Source organism: Solea solea, chromosome 7 (assembly GCF_958295425.1).
Source record: "Solea solea chromosome 7, fSolSol10.1, whole genome shotgun sequence".
Classification (NCBI taxonomy): domain Eukaryota; kingdom Metazoa; phylum Chordata; class Actinopteri; order Pleuronectiformes; family Soleidae; genus Solea; species Solea solea.
In genome coordinates, this window is record NC_081140.1 from 11,070,207 (window position 1) to 11,091,874 (window position 21,668).

A 21,668-nucleotide genomic window follows, 5' to 3' on the forward strand; every position below is an offset into this window, starting at 1 on the left:
TGATAATGTCATAATCCCACTTCTCTCGTGCTTTCATTCACTGTTGCTGTCTTTGCCGTCATTGTCATCCTCCTCTTGTTTTTGAAGATTGTCTGGTCTTTTCGCTTTATAGGTTTTATTTACTTTCCATAGTCCCCCCGGCTGTTTCTGTAATTGTATACATTATAATGTAAACGAGTGTTTGCTTTATACGCATACTCAACGTGTTCTTCTCTTGGTTAGCAGCAGTACAGCTCCACGTACATGCCTGACGAATGTACTAGGACGATGTTAGCGCGGTGGTACAGCGAGTTGTCTTTCAACTTGAAGGTTCAACTCCCAGCTCCACACACTGATGTGTCCTTGGTCAAATTGGGTTAAGTGTGAAAAATTAGTGATCGAAAATGTGCAATCTGAATGGCAGAAATAGTGTAAACCAGATTTGAGTGGTCATCAAGAAGACAAAAGCTCTATATAAATACAAACCATTTACTACAGTGTTTTGTGTGGGTAAAGATAACATTTCTTGAAACAATGCCGTGTTCCTGGAAAACTTTTTGAAAAGATAATTTACATTTTGTTTCCGTGTGGGTGGGGCCTGAATGAGAACCAGGGTGGTGGCGAGCTCTGAGGGCTATACACCGAGTGTATGTGTGTTTTTAAATCCTGAGGACCTGTGTGGGAGGGTGGGGTTACAGAAACCTTATACATATGGTGGCTTTATCTCCAACACAGACACTGTTGTGCTCTCGCTCTCTCTCTCTCTCGCACACACGCAGCTGTGTTCCAGATGGGTCAGCAGTCCTCTGGTGAATCATACAATCTCTACAAAGTCAGTAGCGAGCAGCAATTTCAGTATTACCACCTCCCCCTACTGCTGCATCAACTCCCACCTCTGTCTGTATTTTAGTTTCCTTCTACACATTTACTCCCCTCTATTTGTTTAACAGTTTTACTTTCTCTGTCCGCCTTCATATGTTGCCGTCTCTGGTTTCTGTCCTTTGTGTTTTACCCCATCCCACTGTATCTGTCATTGTGTCTCTTTCCATCTTTAATTTATTCCTATTTAGAGGTATAGTTCATTTTGTTTTTTGTGGGCAGTGTGATGAGAAGAGAAATGATGGGAAACAGCTAGTCTGGAAAAGGAAAGGAAAAGGGTAAACCTACCATCACCTAAAAAATAACATGTTATATCTTCTTTGTTTCATTTGCAAAGCACCGTTTTAACTTCAAGTGTTATACATATGTGTGGGTCTATTTTCAGATTGGTGCACTGATTTCCTGGTGTCTTCACTGGAACCAGCCATCCTCATAATAACAACATAAATGCGTGGCCAAATAATGGTCCCATAAATAACTCGCCATAAAACTACAAACGGATGCTCAGTGTGTCACATTTAGGAGGGTTTATTGGCAAAATCTACTATGAATATACTGCCAATACAGCTGAGATTGGCACAGCGACCCTCATGTGGTAGAAGATGGATGTATGGATGGATGAAGTATGTGTTTAATATCGTTAGAATAAATTGTTTAGTTTTGGAGCCTCAGAATAAGCCTTTTATTGGTACATTTGGCAAGAGCCTTGCTTTACTGAAGCCGTTACCTTGCACTGCCATGTTTGTACAGCAGCCAGAACAGATAAACCAGCCAGAGTGTGTGTTTTGCGTTTTGAAGCAGAAGTCTACAACACAAAACTAATTATTACATAATTTCTGGAATGCAAAGGTCACTGTAGTTCTCTGATGCTTTTGGGAAAGATAGGGGTGAGGTCCTCCATTCATTACAAACTGCAGTCTTACCATTAGGTCTGAGTCATACTTTCTGCCTGCATTTCCACAGAAGTCCATGGTTCATGTGATGTAAATGTTGTCATTCAGCCATATCCGTGATGGTGCACGCTGATCCTTTGCGGAAGTGTTTCGCTCAATCCACATTATTTGACTGTGCGAACCTTAGACACTGAGTGTATGCTCCTTGTGCACTTGTTTTGGTCCAAAATAGAGACAACAAAGAACCATGAATGCTTGTTTAAGGTTATGTGAGGATGTCACATAACACACTCAAAGAATACAAAGACAAATGGAAATCGCTGGCCAGAGCTCTTGGACAACCATTTCCATTTGTCTTTGACTGAATTGGAATGTGTGAGTAATTACCCATGTGTGGAACTCTAGACATGGGCTGACCCTCATTTTATGATGAATTGAACTATGGATGGCTATGTATGTGCATTCGGAAATACATAGTGCCTCTCTGTATATGTCACTAATTCTCATGCCTTTAACTGTGGCCTTGCTCAATCTTCACACTAATGGATATGAATGTAGCATAGTTCTTCTTACCCACTCTAGGCAGGAAATTAACTAACAAATCTTCCAGTGTCTTAAATTCTTATTCCTGTAAAGTGCACATGTCTGTGAGAAAAGACGAGGGAGTAAAATGTAGGTGTGGTACTTCCTCTTTTGCAAGAAACAATCCAACTGGTGCACATCAGTACTTTGTATATTTTTTGGGCAGACTGAATAGCCTCATCACCCACGTGTGTAGACTACAGAATGCAGAGCCGGGTGTGTGTGTGTGTGTGTGTGGGTGTGTCCCCCCCCCCCCCTTTTTATGCAGCGGGTGTTTAATAGCAAGAGGCCAGGAGGTGGAGCTAAAGTCCTCTCGAATGAATTAATTTAGTGATATTATTAATGAAATGATTGTGACAGCTGGGGACTCCCTGTAGAGAACAGTCTCTTGTTTTTCTTCCTTTTTAAGTGGAGGTCACAGATCAGAGCCAGATACAGAATAACACCTCGAGAGACCTGCTGACGACTCAGACTTTTGCTCAAGGACACCTCAGCAGGGAATGTGTTTACCCTTAGAGGGTCATGAACTGTGAGTGAAGGACAACTTGTTGTTCATTACACCACCCTGCTGCCTACACTTCCTGGACTTTGTGATAAAAAGCAGATTTATTCTTTGCTACTATTCCTCCTCTCCTCTTCTCTCCTCTCCTCCACTCTGCGTGCCTTCTTTTGCCAGGAAATGAGGTGATTGACTCCATTTCAAACCCTGTCGCAACACAAAGGCAACTGCTGTACACATGCTTCCTGTAGAGTATGTACAGGGGACAGAGTTCAACTTTTGTGTGAGTCAGTTGTCCTACAACCCACACACACAAACACACCAGAGAACCATGTGTACTGAGCATCCACATTCTCCTTTTACACGCCCACACGTGTACATGCACATGAGCACAAACCTTCCACCTAAACCTCCATGTTCATCTCTGACGAGAGCATACTATATATTATATACGACGTATACATTGTGTCCTTGTGTGTGTTTGTCAGTATACTGGTGCACAAACAGAGGCAGAGGGGAAGCAATAAATGAATTCTCCGTCCTGGCAACAAGCTGTTTTCCTGTCAACATTGCTGTATCTGTGCAAGAGTGAGTGTGAGTGAGTGTGTGTGTGTGTGTGTGTGTGTGTGTGTGTGCACTGTGCACGCACCTACTCTGCCAAAATGTTTTTCCAGTCAGGAAACGATAGATTGTCATTCTTTCTATCATCCTCCTCCACTGCACCATCTGTCAATATAGCATATAACTGAAATCTTACTATGAGCCAACGGGCCTCCAGCTCACTTTCTCGTAGTTTCTTTCTGTTTCTCTCTCCATTCCTCTGATGTCTTTGTGTACTTGTCATTTGGAGTGATATATGGTCAGTGAGAGAGGAGGAAAAGGAAACATAATATGACAGGATAAGTAGAAGAAAGAACCATCTCAGATCTGTAAGGGAGACAATAACAGACAGGGGTTCAAAACGGGAAAAAGGAGCAGAGGAAAAACAAAAACATTTGGACTAATAATGAAACATTTTTTGTGACATATTTTGTCGGTAAGTGGGAGGGCGTAAGTGCTCTGTCAAAAAAACAAAGCTTAGGTCAGATAAGCAAAAAAATTGCCACAGTAATAGTTTTAAATGTAAGCCCCACTAACTCTGGCATAAAACAAAAGATGAGCACAGAAAAACAATATACTCATTAGGTTTGCCTGGATGGTGGGATATTCATTTAAAGCTCTTTGTTTTTCTTGCAATATTGAATGTGCTTTTAAAGTTGAATTTGACTATAGACCATGGAATACATTATGTATTTTCCAAAGATACTTTCGGTTTTGCACAAGAGAAAAGTACATGAACAGTCCACGTGTTTGGTGTTGGTTTATAGGGACATTCAAATATGTTATTTTATCATAGGATTCACCAGCAAAATATTGATCAAGACAGATGAAAGGTTAGTGGGTCAGCAAGAAATCATTAGGAGCCTATATGTTTCATGGCAATCTGTCTACAGCCTTTGTGATAGCTAAGTTTTGAGCAGATAAAGGGATGAACAGATGGACAAACGATTGATACTGAAACCCACACACCCACCGCTCACAATAACACAGATCAATATGAAAATAATGAGGAAAAAAATGTTTGACAAAGAGGAAAAGTCTAATCAGATTAAGGTGGTTCCTGCTCTTCTCTCTAAACAGGATTAAATACAGCATGAATGTAATATAATTAGATTAAATGTGTCCACACAGTGACTGTAGTCTAACCACGCAGTGTATAAGATTACACACTTGTAACATATTCAACATCCTGTCGATTGCTAACATTTCTACCATCTTTAGAGATGCAAGCAAAGCAACCGTTTCCACTTCCTGAAAAAAAAAACACAGAAACAGATCCTCTACGTCCTCTTTTCTGCCGCTTTCCTTGAACCTCAAGTTTCTGTGGCTAAAACCTGCACGCCAGGGTCAGTGCAGGCCGGTCACCATGACGATCATGGCAACACTTCTTTGAGGGAATTTGCCAGTCATTAGTGTCGGCACTAAAGTCCACTCATTTGTTTGTTACAAAGTTGCTCATGCTTGTATATTATCCATTGGGCTGAATGAGCACAATTTCCAAAATAATAAAATGTTATCACCTTGTGTTTATTAAACTGTGACAGACACAATCTAAGAAAAGAAAATGCAGTATCTGTCTTTTTAAGGAGAAAGCAGGTAGATAATTAATTCCTTTTTAAAACCAAAAAAAGTGTTATTATATAATAGATATCAGTTCAAAATGAAAGATAATGATAATATTACTTGTAGGGAGTCTATAAATAACATTATAATATGTGCGTCCAAGCGTAGGACTGAAAGAGGTACAGAGAATGAAAAACAAAAATGGTCTGTCCACAGTCACATACACAAATGAGCCCTGAATTTACCACTGCCAGTAAACCTACAGTAGGACATACTGTCATCTGTTCCAAAACTGATTAGCGAGAGAGAGCGAGTGTGGATTCCTGAGGGTTGAGTGATAGAAACAGAGTACAGACTCTGACAGAGAAAAGAAAATAGCAGATCCCACCACTCTGACAGGAGGTGACACATACATTGTACAGGTGGCAAAGTAAGATTGGCTCTATCAGCTGAATAGGGAAAGGGAAACAACTTGCAAAAGCTCATGTAAACAGAAACCTAAAGTATTCATTAACTACTACACAAGAATAAAAATGGGTATCTGGGTCAGAGCTAGACAAAAAGAAACTCATCAAAACACTCATGTGAAAACATATTACAAGCATAGCAGGGTGTCATGATGTGGTGAATGGTAAAACGGATATTGAACTGAGTAGGGAAAGAGGGGTCTTTTTCCTCCATTGGAGATTTAGAGGAGGGGTATCTGTGGCATTCAACACCTCCAGAGTCAGACCTGCTAGGCAAGTTTCTGGGTCATTAGAATTCCTCCTCTCCTCTCTGCATTTTTCCTCTCCGAAGCCACAGTCTCTGCCCAAAGCGACATGTTGGCTCATGTCCACCTGCTTAGCCTCTCCTTCTCTTCTCTACCTTCACTCCCTCTCTTATCTTCCTGTTGCAGAGCACACTGCTGTCTTTCTTTCTGTGAGTGAGAAAGACAATTTCTGTCAGTGTCTTACTGACCGCCTTGTTTCCCTCTTTGGTTTTCCTTCTATTTTTCCCCTTTTCTTTTAAATGTGTTGCTCTTTTCAAATTCAGTTCACCTTCCTGTCCTTGACGTCTGCTTGCTCTCTCTCTCACTCTCTCTCTCCAGTGAAGCATGTAAAAGATGGTATTCTCTGGAGTGTCACCTCTGCTGTAATCTGAGATGATGAAGCAAACAAAGTAAACGTCAAACCTGCCCACACTCCTTAGCACTTAATTAGCCTCTGCCAACATCAACAGCCATGACAGAACAACCTTGACCTGAGTGAAATATGGACAGTACAAGCAGTTGAGCTTCCAAACATTTTCAAATGTCACTACACAACAGAGAAAAAATGACAAGTACTGTCAAAACAGCTGTGACTGTTTTTGAATGCTAGAGTTAGGATGGCAAATATCTTTAGTATTTTAAGCCTATGCTAACTACAGAATCTTAACGGTTTCAACTACTTAACTATTTATTTGTGTCAGTGCAGTTGTCAGGTCAGGACATATGCATCAAAACTCTTAAATAAATATATAAATGAAGAAAGAAAAACATCAGAGTACTGGGATAGTAAGTTGTTAACAAAAATACAAGCGGTGCCAAAAAAGGCACATGGATTTTTCTTCGTCTTAATATCGAGAATTGCAATCAAGCATTAAGTATTAATATATGATGACTTGTGCAATATCACGGATGTATAAGTTACATTTTCAAACCTCAGCTGGACTGCACTTGTCAACATCATCCCTATTGACCGCAGCAGTGATTTTTCTCCTGGCTGTTGCCTTCTCACTTCCTTTTTGACTTCCCACTTTTCAGGCTGCCGAACAGAATCACCTCGTTCTTTTGAAATTCAGACTCTATGATGTCTATTTTCAGCTCCTGAGGCCTCTCTTCACGGTCGTGTTCCACAGCTTAGTGACTCTAAACCATGAATACATAAGGGTTTGGTATTCAAATTACAATCATTTTCAGCCGTCACATTTATAAACACCTCGTCAGGTGCACTCCACGATTGGTGAGATACAAACTTTCTTGAATCACACATGAGACCTGGCGTAAGGTGATTTCTGCACCTGAATCTGCACCCGATTCTATGCACATCTGATGAGTGAATGAATTTGAGAAATGTTCAACTTTCCAAGCCGCAGTGAGAGCATCGGTCAGAAAAAGTGCACCCAATAATGGTCGACATCAAATCACCTTCATTTTCACAACATTAGCATCTTGCTGCCAAGTCAGCCATGACAGACACTGCTCTGCTAGCCTCCAATATCCGCCTCTAGTGCCAAGTGGCTGCCACCATAGAGTGTTAACGTGGCACATACGTGTGAGTCGGTCATTTGAGCTTTCTGCGGCTGATGAATAAAAATATACTTCCCTGTAGCTTTGTGTCTCACTGAGTAATCATAAAAACTGCACACAGCTCTGAGGAAACCTTCATGATTGGCAGCTTTTAGAGAAATAACCCATGACCTGCTGACCACACACACACACACACTCACACACACAAAAGCTCACTGGGGCTAATCTTCTCCTGCCTCCCCCTGACTGCCAGAGCTTTCCTTTGATCAACATACATTGTCAAGGCACACTGGGTGACCTGTGTGTGTGTGTGTGAGGGAGAGAGACAGACAGACCTTTGGTGGGGGTAGAAGAACCTAACCTGAAGTGCCGGATATTGTTGCACTACTTCCTGCCCTCTAAGCCCTGACCCGGGGAACCACAGCCAAAAGAGCCTTTTGTTTAGCTGACCCTCAACCTCCCCTCTGCCCCTCCCTGTCTCCCTCTCCCCCTCTTTCTTTCTTCTTAAACCTTTTCTCCCTCTCTCCTTGAACCTCAAACATACACTAATGCCATACTCTTGGAATTGTTCATCAAAGAGACCACCAGAGCACCCAAACACACACTTACACACAGGCATTGCTGATATGTTGCCATAGCAGCCGCAATCCTTGATAGGCTGCCATGCTTTGAACCTGCGTGTGAGTAGGTCATTTTCACCTTTAGGGGTCCTGCTCAGACAGATTGGATATGGCACTGAATTGGTTCTCTCTAAAGGTTAATGTATATGTCTAGATGACTGAAAAGTCTAAGAAAAGGGTAAGGTGCATTATACGCTGGCATGTTGGTTAGGAACAACATAAACGCACTAGTCAATGATCAACAGACGTTTAAGCCAAACCAGTAACAATTGTTAATATTTAATAGTCATGCATAGTCTTGTTAACCTGATGTACAAACAGCTACTGCAGGATGCAGCTGACACAAACCTAACACTCTTTTCTGAAATGTATTATGTGCATGACAGAAAAAAAAAAAACTATCTAAAAATCAATGCCTCCCAAAACAGTCACATTGATTTCACCCTCCACTGCATCACAGTGTTCGAAGCACATTCTGACAGCAAATGAAACACTAAGGCTACTGCATGTGACTCAGCTCTGTGAAAGTGCACAAGGATACATAGCTCATTGTAAGTTAATAACCGCATGCCAGTTGAGTTGCATTTGGTAGGGTCTTCTGCTTCAGAGTTTGAGGTGTTGTGGATTCAGAGGTGGTCTTCAGAGATCCTTGGTTGTAATGAGTGGTTATTTGAATCAGCGCGGCCAGAGAGCAACAGTTCTCTGTTGCTCTCTGGATTTTATTTTCACATTCTGTAAAGCCTTCTGCAGGTTATCTTGACTATGTCTACATGTGTAAATGCATGGAGTTGCTGCAATTGATTAGATATCTGCGTTGATGCATGGTTGAGCAGATGTACCTTGATGTGGCCAATGAGTGTAGCTGGTATTGTGGAATTCCACTCAGTGTACTTAAAGTAGCATGCTTTTCATAGCTCCTCTAATTGTTTCAAGTTATGTGCTGTTGTCAGAGAGAGAGGGAGAGAGAGAGAGAAAGATAGGTTTACAGGTAACCTGACTGGTTAGATGACAAAGGCTATGTGTCTTTTTAAAAAAGTGTGTCGGCCTATGTCTAACACTGTGCAGTGTGATCCCAGGCCCCGCTGAAGGAAAGTTCAGTGGATGTGAGGAATTCCTGGGGACATTTATATTCCGGCAGAGAAGCCAGTTTTGTAATGGGTCACAGCCATTGCAAAGTGTTCCCTACAGCAATTTGTGCCATTAACGTCCCATTGAACTTCACTTACCTGCTTACATCATCTCAGTGATTTTTGTCTCTGTCTTCTAAAAGTATGTTTAGAGCACACAAAAGTGCACATAAACCCCCCGTCCTCTCCTGTTTGTTTTCATATGTGTACTTGTGACACAGCACACAAAGAGAGGACACACTAGTTTAGTCACACATTGTCCTAAATAACTGCAGGTGCATTCATATATTTAAGCTGCCCTACAGAAACAACATACAGATTTGTGTGTTGTGTGCATTGGCTCTATCTGCACACACACACTGTACCTGATGACTCTCCCTGTCTCTCTTTTAAAAAGGCTGTTTGCCTGTTTTAGTTATTTATTCAGATTGTTTGACAGTTCAGGTGCATTTATGTTTGTAACTGCATGCAATACAGAGCAGCTCTTGGGATGTTCATTGTACCAACTAGGGATGAGAATGGACAGATAAAACTATAAAATCTAATATTCTCCAAAAATCCTATATACCTCATGCTTCACTTTGCACAGACTGTAAAAATGTAAATGCAATTGAACAAAATCATTCTGGCACGTTTGGGCTGTTTATTTCTTCTTTTTGGGAGAACAATATTTGTTACACAGCTTTTTTGTGTTCCGTATTGGACACAAAAAAGTGGTATCGTCCAATCTCTCGTAACAACTGCCTAAAACTATTTGGTTTCAATGGGCAACACCCAGTGTGAGGAAAATAATGTATATGCGTCATATTTCTTGACTTTTTCCTATTTTACACTCATCCATGGTATTTACAAGGAAATATCACTGCTCCATATGCAGACACACATCTTCATCATCTCTCTTTACAAACAAACAAACACATCATGTTGTTTTCTAGTTACCATTTGATTAAGAGTCATACAAGGGGAGGTGGTATAAAAGACACACAGAACCAGTTTTGATCGGAGAGATTGGTACAGGCTGTGACTCACAGAATGAGACACCTGCGATGGGTGTTGGAAGTCAAACATGTCTGAAACTAAAGTCATGTAAAACAAACCGGGGCAGGTAACTCACATGGTTTTCTGTCACATCAATAAAAGGCCAACCAGTGGTGGAGGAAGTATCAGATCGTAACAGCTAAAAACAAATACTCACCTTACAAGCCATTTACATGAGTAAAAGTAAAGATAATCTTCAGCAAAACAAACTTAATGAGCTCATTATGCAAAACACATTCAACATAGTTGTGTAAAATCCAGAACTTCGCTCATTATGATTCACATAAAGCCGACAGAATTACTGGCCATAATGACAGTAATTATACATTGAGACTTTCATCGTTGTTTACAGCCCCCTCTGGTTCCACTGCCAGTCCAACACCAATTAACTCAATAAAACATACTTTTTGTTTCCAGGCTGTGGAACTGTTTTGTGTGTATAATAGGCGTGTCAAGGCTGAAGGCCTGTCACCAGTGTTAACTGATCTGCCTCGAGTACTTGTGTTGTGTGAAGGCATGTGAACTGATAAGAGTCGGGTGGAGACTGAAATACAGCACCTTTACCCCAGCCACCTGATGCCCTTTCATGTGGTGTTGGTTCAGAGAATTACTCACTGTCCGTTTTACAGAGTACAGTCGTCATAGGTTTCACATCACACCTGTGTTTATAATCCTACTCCTGAAAGCATGCACCCTGCTAATGTGACCTTTTGCCTGCTTTGGAATGAGGCAGCGCACATTGAAACTTCAAGTCTGAGAATGATCTTTTTATGAGTCAGGCCATTTACATGACATTAGAAAAATACAAATTAATGTGTTAGAACATGTCAGTCTGACTAACACACAAAGATAATGCAATTTTAAGTTGTATTACTACTGTCAGACTACAATAGTATAGTGTAGTGTAGTATAGTATTTGTGCAATATTTCTTTGTGTTTTTATCCATCATAACAGCACTCCTTCCCAGATTAATTAAAGACTCATCACAGAACTTGTTGTTTCATGTGCTGAGATCACTTTCTGACTGTGAGACAACAAGCGAGCTGGTGTTGGCAGGCAGGTAGCACTTTTATAGGGCGTCCTCTGAGACAAGTCAATACTTGAACAATAGGACTTCGTTATGCATGTCAGCTGAGGAGGAATGCTCGAGATCTGTTGGTATGCAACCAGCCAATTACTCCCATATACGTCAGTTCTCCACTGTCTTCTACTGCAAGCCTGTAATTTCCCAATTACTAACACTCACTGTTCTGACGACATCAGTGTTTGTCTGGAATATGGTGGTGCACATTTCATTTATGATAATCTCTAACCTCTTCAACCACAGCTTGAGGCCTGCATGTAGAAAAACATAAACAATATTAAAAACAGCACAGAGATCCATTGGTGGTTTGTTGGTGTTGTGGAGTAAAGAGCTTTGCATGTAAATAGCTCTGGCACATTTGGCCTTGTGACCTTTGCCATCAAAGTTCAGGGGTTAAAAGTGGCAGATGTTAAAAGACACACATGCTTGAACACTGTGGAGAGGGTTATTAATAGATAATTAATCTTTTGAATAGCATATTCAATTTAGTGTTTCCTCTATAGTGACTCCTGGGGGGGAAATGAGGGTCACTTTAATTTCCTGTTATTTAACTGCTGAGAACAATGGGGAAAAGAACAAGATTGAATGTTTCATCTGTCTGTAATCGCTCATCCTCACAGATACAACTTATTAAATATAAATGGTTTAAATGATTGATTGCGTATTAGGATGTAGGTTTCCGATTATAAACTAGTTACAGAAAACAGTCTTTAGTTTCCATTGAAGGGAATAACAGCACACCGACATTTAAAAACTGACTGCATGGAATGAAAACTCTTGTAAGCTGTGATAACATGACATGCATAAAAACCATGACACATTTTGTTTTAACATACCTAGCCTTTAGAGGAAAAACTTTGTCATAAAGAAGTAAGTGTGAGGGCTCATCTGTAAACACTGAAACTTCACATTAAGTAACTGCAGCACAACAGGTTCCTAAAAATGACTTCTGGTAAAGGAGGGAGGAGAGGGAAGCTGACTCAGTAAACATTACACTCCCTTATGAAAATGTGACAGCTGCACAGAACAGTCAGAAAAATAAGAAACCAGTAACTGAAGGTTAATTAAAATGACTCAATCACTCTATATGTGCATTTTTTAGATTGTCTCAGCAGGTTTCGTGTTCAGTCTCCTGTGTTAAAATATCCAACTGTTCTCACAGTATTACAAGAGTTACGCTTAAGTCATTGAAATCATATTCAAACAAGACTTAATTAAGTATTTGAATTATCACATTTGTTCTATGGAAAAATGTATATATAAGACAACATATTATTGTTATACAACAGATTCTTGCCACAGAACGAGGAGAAAAGTTAATTGGTACATTGACTCAAGCACTTAACATACCTAATATAAGTATATAATAATTATACTGACATAAAATTAAGATATTTATTGGGATATTGTCACATTGTAATTATAGTGACCGTGTACACGACTGAGCACTAGGGGCCCAACATCACTAATAGCCCAGGGGCTCCTAACAATTTGCTTAGTCGTTTTTTTTTCCTGAGGTAAAACTAACTACCAGTTAGTTCTCTGAGCTAAAATGCTTTGTTGACACTAGAGGTGAGAGGACAATGGACAGACTGCATACAAATGTAACAGTAACTCAGATTACAACTGATTCTGCAGTTTTACATATTTTACATATCCCCCTCAATATTTTAAAAGCCCCCTCACTTTCTTCGTGCTGGTGCCAGAGTGTGTTAAAGGCATGGTTTGAGATCCTGGAAAAAACTGTTAGAGGAGGCTACATTTGTGTTTGTTTGTTTGTACATACTTCAGTACTTTTCGGTGATGCTACATTTTTTTGGGATATTTGTTCATTTGACAACGTGATGATGAAAAACAACAAATAGTCACAAAGACATAAAGTGAACCTACTGGTCCAGTAGAAACAGGACCACCATGTCATCACTTTACAGCCTTTTCTGGGCTCTCAGTGGTCACCACCGTTCAAACACAGCATGATGTTCACTCTGGTCTTGGTTCGCACTGCATCGGCCTTTTTCTTGGCAGTAGCTTTCTCAAAAACTGTCTTTTGTTTGCAACCAAACAAAGCTTTTCTGCCGTAACATTGCTGCATTGGATTTAGAAAGCTAGCATACGCTCTGGCGTTGTCTTCTGAGCATGCGCGATAAGTGCACGAAGAGGGGTACGAGTGTAGGAGGGAGGGGGAGTTTAAATTTAAATTTTTGTGTCAATGCATTACAATAACATTAATTTGTTACAATCAGTTGTGAAGAGAATTTTAAGCAATACAGTAAAAAAAATGGTCCAGACAATGATCTCCCACCCACCTTAAAGTGGGGGTACAATGAGGAGGGAGTCCCTGTAGGCCATGCACCATGCAGCTACTTGTGATCACCAGCAGAAGCCTCTCTCCCTCTCTCCGTGTATGAGGCGAGTGAGCCCCGCCTCTGACCAGGTTAAGTAAGGGGCGGGGCCTGACTGAGCGGAGCCGGAAGGCTGTCTCTCTCTCTCTCTGTCCCTCGTCACGGCAGTGCTTCCCTCTTTGTCGGTCTGAGCTCGTCTACGCTTTTCTCCCGACACACGGATACAAAGAGAGGGACAGGACACAGAGTAAACAGCATGAAGTAAAGACCGAGCATTCGGAGAGAGTGGTGGCGGCGGCAGCAGAGGGGCTCTGACCGGACTTCGTTACGGTGCAAGTCCTAACATAGATACTACCAGGCCTTTATTCCCGGACTGGACACCGATGTACGCACTTGATTTTACCCAGCAGAGAGTCTCGAGACCAGGGGAAACGGGCGGAGTTTATCGTGCAGGTATGGGATCTATCGTATCGGTTTCTGGATAAATGTTTTTCCGTCTTTTTCTAAATCTCTAAAACTAATGGCCACGCCGCTGCATCACTGTTGTAAATGCGCCCTTAAAAGCGCGTAAAACAAGCGTTATCAAAGGAAAAGCGAGGAGAGGTGCTGCGGTGAAATAAAGCTCCGGGCGGATTTGCTCCGCTTCTCTTTTGTCGCTGCTCCGCCGCAGTGCCTTGTGTGTTTGTGTGAGTGTGTGTGTGCGTACGTGTGCGGACTGCAGCCTACGTGCAAACTTGCTCGGGCAGCAGTGTGTGAGCGGCACGTAGACGACAGCGACCGCATATCGGACTCCCGTCATCAAAATATACAGTCCCGGGAGAGAGAGAGGGGTTTTGTTAGAGTGGAGATGTTATCGCTCCTGCTCGGAGACGCAGCTGTAATTGCAGGCATGACGTTAGAGAGAGCGAGAGAGAGAGCAACGAAAGACAGCAGGGTTTTAAAAAAGCGAAAAAGAGGGGTCCAGTTATGTTTGCTCTCAGTTTCGTATCATTAGTCTGAGGCTGGTGGCTGTGCCCTCACACTTCTCCACAGATGGGTTTGGTAATATTTTTTCCGCTTCAGTTAGCGACTGCAATAAGCTGCGTAAAACGCTCCTGCTGTCCTGCCGTCCAGAGCAGAGCCACTGTAGCAGGCTGTTGCTGTAATAATAACCCTAATAAGGCTATTAACCACTTTCAAACCATTCAGAACCCCGAAAGTATGTCGGTAAATTAAGTATAAAACTTCTTGCTCCTTTCTGAAAATTGTTAAATTGAACCTCTTTATGACCAAAAAACAACAAACACTCATCAAACTTCTTTCTCTCCTGTTAAACTGTTTTTCCTTTTTGTTTTACCTTATTCTTTATACTGAACCTATGTCATATTGATATAGAACCAAATTATATTAAGATACATGTTGTTATTGTGTTATTGCCAAATCGTGGTGTCATTGTGACTATCTGCAGGCTCATCGTGGCAGCAGTGCGGTGTGTTAGTCAGACAGGTTTCATTTCAGTGTATAGGGGGCGATGGTTTTCCTTCCCAGGAAAGGAAAGACCATTTTTCACAGTTATTTTTATGGCACAACAGCTCATCCAAGTGGCTTATTAATCATCACTGTATATATTCACCATGGTGATTTCACCTTGGAAACTAATCCTAGGTGTTAGATTTGACGATTGCCTCTCTCTTTTTTCTCTCCTTCTGGTTATATAGGACTGTTGGGGCGTAGCAGAGGATCATGGATAAAACTTTGCACATTCTTCAGAAAGCCACAGATGGTGTACCAACCGGCATCTCCCTAGATATGATGGACGAAGGGGAGGGTTTCACGGAACAGCAGATTGTGGGGATCCCAGACAAAATACCTCTGGTGAAACCATATTTCAAGAAGAAGCAGCGGAAATTAGATGCCAAATGTCTCCACCGTGCTCTGGAGGATCCTATACTGACCACTTTACTAAGCACAGACACTCTGGTGTCTGAGTATGGGGTTTTTGTTCCCCGGAACCAGCCGAGTCGGACTCCAGTAAACTTGTGTGCAGCAGCTGTGGTGAAGCAGAACCGCATAGGTCAGGTGTGTCTAAAAGACTCGGGAGCTGCTGACAATGCCACAGCTGCTGCTGGAGTAACAGGGTTGATGGCCCGGGACAGTGATGTAGAAATAGCTGATACTACTGCAGAGCTAGAGGAGACTGAGCGAGGGGAGCGACCCAAGATCACCGACTCGACCCCTGACAGCCGTTGCTTTCAGCTGAAACCTGCCCTCAGGGCGGCTGGGAAGACAATAAAGCCCCCAGGCATGGATATACCTCCTATTGTTGCACCCCAGGCTCCTCACCAGGAGGGGCCCATCAAAAGAAATGACCTCTTAACCTCCGGGGCTAAAAACCTTGCAGTCAAAGAGTGCACTGGAGACCAGGACTCCCTTCCCCTCCTCCTCCAGCCTGACAAAGGAGTGCTATTTCAGGATAAAAGTGAAGAGGCCTCCCTAGACCTGGTTTTTGAGCTGCTCACTCAGCTCCAGTATCACACACACCAGTCTGACTTGGTGGACATTTGTGTGGATTTCCTACAAGGACAGTGTGTTTATGGCAATGACTGTGCCCACCACCACACTGTCTTACCCTACCACTGGCAGATCCACAGGACCAGTAGTCAGACGTGGCAAAGTGTAGCAGATGACTCCCAAGAACAGCTGGAGAGACTTTACTGCAACCCTGACAATGACCAAGTCAGGCTCAAGTTTCAGTAAGTATCCCACTGCAGTGTTTACTGCTACCTGCAGCTTTTTTTAAATAAAATGCTGTGTACTGTGCCACCCAGAATCACACTGTGAGGGGAAGCAGTTCCCTCACAGTGTGATTCTGTCTTCTGTTTTTTGATTTTGATATGTGTTTGTGTGTCAGGGGGTTCCAAATAGGAAGTGAAACTACAAGTCATGCTATTGTGAAGGGGGCATCTGTCTCCTTCTATTTACTCTGTGCAGGAACATGAAGGTGTTTCTCCCAGTACTTCCTGGTTTTAAAATTTTACTTCTTAGAAGCTGAAAAGTAGGGCAGTGCCAGTACATTTTTATAGCATAAGCTCTGCTAAAAAACGCGGCTGTGTGGTAAATTGATAGGTACTTGTGTGACATGGCAACAATGGTGCAGTAAGCTGATAGGCCGTCTGTGAATGATAAGTCACTTCTGCTTCGGTGTGTTGGAAACAGTAGACCCTTAGCTCGAACTTCCACTTTGGTTTCACCACTGGAAACAAATTGAAAGCTTTTACTCTACAGCTGCTCTGTGTACATGTGTGGCTAATGGACTGTGGCCAAGTGAACACACATATCTAAGTGTAACTGTAACGACTCCAGTATAAATGTAGTTCGTTAATGCGTGTTTGGAAGTGTGGATTAGTGCTTTTATATTTGTGCGTGGGTTTGTGTTTGGCATTCACATGTCTTCGTGTTAATATGTACCCTTACATGTGTCACGTTATTTGAACTTCCATATCAGCTATCATGCCCTTGTTGGAGGCACAGCACTCCATCACCCCTGCCCTGATATTGGTTATCTATTTCCTGTATTTACCTTCTCCCAATTGAAGCACTGTGAGTGGCTGGAGCTCAGTCCAAACCCCGAATTTACAGCACTAATTTCAGAAAGCTGTGAACTTCCATGACCCTTGGTTGCCTTGTGCGGTCACTGACACAGGCGCACTTGGCAGCTTCTCTCCTTCCCTCGGTCATTGACTCGCACACCACCTTGTATACTCAAACACACACACGCACACACAGCTTGGCATGCAGGCGCTCGCACGAATCGGCTGCACAGAGAAGCTCAGTGGCTTGCGTTGCTCACACGCACGCCTCTGAGCAGACAGAGATAAACCTCTCTTTCACTCTGTCACACACACACATAGATACACACACATGCAAACACTTGGCAAGCCCTAGTTTGGTGACATAAAGGAGCATGCTCTGCTTCCTGTGAAACTGTACTGCATGCAGGCACATTCACACACAATGAGTACATTGACATGGTTCTTGTTTTCCAAGCAGATGTTCCTCATCTTTTCTTCAGTTTATCACATTTGCAGTATATCCCCACATATCTGAACCCCCAGTTATGCTCAGTTTTGTTAATGAATGGTTATTTATTCGTAAACCTACAATGATTCTAACCCAAACCCAGATTATCAATCTTTTCTCTCACTTGGGTTCAAGCAAAGCAACTAAAATAAACTGGCTCATAACATTATATTTTAATTAGTTTACTTTTTGGATTTAGAAACATTTGCATTCACAGAAAGCCAACATTATTAACCACCCTATTTGTCCCAGAATAACAAAAAAAGGAAGGCTAATCACTGTTTGATGAAGGTGTAGACAAGTCCAAAGGGCAACTAAATTGTAAAATGTATTATTGAACTGTTCATATCATCAAATTATTTGAGCTCTTTTCAGTCACATTAATGTCAGAGTTGTGTTGAAAGCACAGTCCCTGCTAACGTGAGACGGCATCATGCTATTTTATCTACTGACCACATACACACCCTCAATCACCCCAGCATACCCTTTATGAGCTACTGAGACCTTTGAATAGCCATGTGTGTCTTTTGTTTACTTCGGTGTGGACCCTACAGAGGTTTCCTGTGTGTACAAAAGATTTGCATGCATCTCAGTGTTTGACTTGTTGACTCATGTTTTGAGCTAAAACTCTTTGCAAAGTGCATACTGCCCCGCAAACAGGATACGCACCTGGTGGTGTCAACCCAGATTCTTCAGAGGCCTTTTGAGGGTGTCACACTCTCTTACAGTCAGACAGGACCATCTGGCTCACTTGACTGAAACTCAAGTAGAAACTAGAAACTCCCCAATAGTTGTAATTATTGAAGAAAATGAGAAAATGTACTTTTCATATGTTTCATAAAGTGCTTTGTGCATTTTTATAACATATTTTTAGTTAATGGTTTAATGAGCTCACAAGCGTTCAAATGATATATTTGAATAATCTTCAGTTTGTTATAGAAATTAATTTGCGAGGCATTTTTAATAGTTTGTTCAAATGTGGACAATCACAGACTTAATTTTTCGTTTTATACTGTTCCAGACACTGCCATCCCATTTTAAACATACTTGTAAGATCTGTATTTGTCCATTCTCATCATAGCTATAATTAAACATACCAATTATTTAACATAAACTTCCCAGTTATATCTTCTGAGGTGCATTTTTTGACCTGTTCAAATGGCCCACGTAGAAACTAAAAACAGGTTTGTCTGTTTTAGGAGGGTAGAGTAAGAACGTAGCGTAAAAACATTTGGCATGATGTAAAACCCTTTCATTCCTGTAATGCATGATTTCACTGGCAAATGGCGCACAACAGGTTTGTAGGTTTTTGAGTTTTGTTTGTCCTTAGTACATAAAGGCTGACTCCTCGTTTTAATGAATTAATTTCTTGTATTATTGCCCTGTTTAAAGGGTCCACACATAAACAAAATAATTTCCCGCGAGAATGGCATGGCTAACCCTATTGCTACAATTTATACACTCACTGAAACTGACGGAACGAACAAAGTCAGGGAAAACAGAGATTTAAAGTTTAATTAACAAGGCAGGAAAACAAAAGTTATCATAAAGCAAAACGGACCAAACAACAGTGTTGACAAGTGGTGACTGTCGCTATAATTAGCGACTTTTCAGACCCAAGGGACTTTTTTTCTTTCTTGTATAACCTGAACTACTTTCCTAGAAGGAAATTAAGAAAAAGCCAGTTCTGCAGCACACGTGAGCTTCCACTTGCTCCATTCATTGAGGGTGGAGAGTGGAGAGTCTTACTGTAGACACACAGAGAGAAACACTGTGAACACGCAGTGACAAGAACAAGCTGTGGATGTGCAGTGCAGTTGACTGTGTGCATCACTAATCTGTGTTGTTTATTCAAGTGAAAAAATATTATCTGTGAATATGGCTTTTGTTTTCATCTCCCCTTATTTCACTCTTAATCTTTAACACTTTGTCACTCTAGTGCCATCTAGCACCTTTTCAGGCTGTTATATACTTTTTATTGAAAGTATTTGGTAACACTGCCAAACATAAAAGGACATCGTTTTCCCACAGTAGTGTATTTGTTGTCTGCATGAAATCACAGGGGCTAGGATCCATTTTCAAAAATGACCATTTCAGGGCTCCCAAAATGTAGTTTCGATAAAAAAAAGATACATATTCACCTACACTCATTTCCGTGTGGACACTGTGCATCGGTCAGGGCAGGCATTCACTGTGACTTGCCTTTTGTGCAAGTAAAAATGAGCGGATTTATCTCAGAGAAATGTTGATACTGAGTTAACTTGGGAAAGATATGAGTGTTGGAGAGCCAAGCAGCCTGTGGAGGAATGAGAGATGAAATGTCTGTGAACGTTTGTCGAGTAACACTGTTCTAGTTATTCGTCGTCAGTTGGGTCAGTTACTTAAAGCTTTGTGTTCAAAGGGTGTGTGTGTGTGTGTGTCTTTGAGCTCTTTTGATACTTTCTTAAGAGATGCGATCCAGCTTGCCTTTTCATGCATGCAAGTACACACTTTTGGTGAAGGCTTCACCATGGTTACCACGGCCAATGATAACATTGTTAGTGTTTTAAAGAGCAGCAGATGACTTAACAAGCTCTTCTGTCGGTATGGCAACACAGACCTGTTTTGCTTCCTGTCGTGTGTACATATATGTGTGTGTGTGTGTGTGTGTGTGTGTGTGTGTGTGCAGAAAAGGAGTGGACAGAAAAGAAAATATGGGTGTTGTGTGCTGAGCTGTTCCCATGTGTGTATGATCCCATAGCACAGGTTAATCCTGTCCATATGATATGCAGGAATGGAAGTCTGGCTAATCCTCCTTGGTCATGAGCTCAGCAGTAAGGGGGAATGTCACAGTCATCGCTTTTAAAAGTTATACTGTGATAATCCTCCACTGCCCAGTTGTTTGTGAACGGGTTTATGCTGTGCTGAAGCCAGTGTGTGTTTTTGTGTGAAAGAGGAAATACGACCAGACAGCTGCACTTTTATTCCGTTGAGTTTGACGTGGTGTTTGTTATTTACACAAAAGCTCAACCACGCCGCTCATAATTTGACCAATTTTCTCTAATACCTGCACAACACGGGAATTTTAAGACTTCAAAAACATCTTACTGATCTTTGTGTAACCATGATGAAGCACACATTACTAGGGCTGTAAAGTCCCAGTCGACTGGCCGATTTATGAGTCGATACGTTCTGGTTCGACTCAGATTCTGATAAGTCGCCTGTCTTCCGTGTTGATTTCATACAGTCTTTGGTTAATTTGATTTCATCTGGAGGAATGTACTAAGTGCTAATTTGGGTGTTTTCAGAGCACCCTTGTTCCACAGGTAACAGTGTGTTTTCAGAGAACACCCCCTTGTTTTCAGTATTTTGGATTAGCCCAACCCACAAGAGGCAGATAGATTAAAGTACGTCGGTGGTTTTATTTAATTTTGAGTGTTTCATTTTAGGCTACAGTCAGTCCTCTAACATCCATGTCAAAGACATCAGCAGTGTGGCAGCATTTTACAAAAATAGATGGCGATAAAAAAGTTGAATGCAAAGTTTGTCAGCAACAGTTTGCATATCACTACAAACATGTATTGCAGGGCTTCAGTCGACCAAGAATTTATTTGGTTGATTACAGCCCTACACATTACGTGTGTGTATGTGTGTGTGTGTGTGTGTGTGAGAGAGTGTGCTTCAGAGAACAAGAGTGAGAGAGAGAGAGACTCTTGTGGACCAGGTGATAAAAGCCTTGCTTGTCATTAACTGACATAAAGAGTCACTGAGCACCAAGGGCAGAGCGACCTGACACCAAGGTGTGTGAGTGCAAGTGTGTGTGCGTGTGTGTGTGTTTTACTGTTTATCATGGGGGATTCCATGTTACCTCATTTTGCTGGGGATGTCAAGGATGGTTGTGTCTATGAGAGCTTGTTTGCATGTGGAGATTGTGTTTGTGTGTGAATAGAGGTGGGTGTCAGATAATAAGACTCAATGCATTCACTCTCATTTTGTGTGTGTGTGTGTGTGTGTGTGTGTGTGTGTGTGTGTGCGTGTGCGTGTGCGTGTGCGTGTGCGTGCACATTTGATTATAATGTTTCAGACAGCCCATGCCATGAATCAGTGGGCCAAGGTCTGGGTCTCTCTGCCTTATATTACTCACAGTCTGC

At 41.7% G+C, this 21,668-nt stretch overlaps 1 protein-coding gene across 2 annotated transcripts in view; it reads left to right on the forward strand.

Moving 5' to 3' along the window:
• tiparp (TCDD-inducible poly(ADP-ribose) polymerase) overlaps positions 1–21,668 on the forward strand; it is a 45,561-nt gene that overhangs the window by 12,279 nt on the left and 11,614 nt on the right. Inside the window, exons 1-2 of one of the 2 annotated variants that reach the window (XM_058634921.1) lie at positions 13,624–13,932; positions 15,177–16,211. In XM_058634921.1, coding sequence (XP_058490904.1) covers positions 15,202–16,211 — 1,010 coding nt within the window. In that variant the 5' untranslated portion in view covers positions 13,624–13,932; positions 15,177–15,201. Of the gene's footprint in view, positions 1–13,623; positions 13,933–15,176; positions 16,212–21,668 lie in introns of those variants that run through there. The other variant, XM_058634922.1, reaches the window with a different exon arrangement.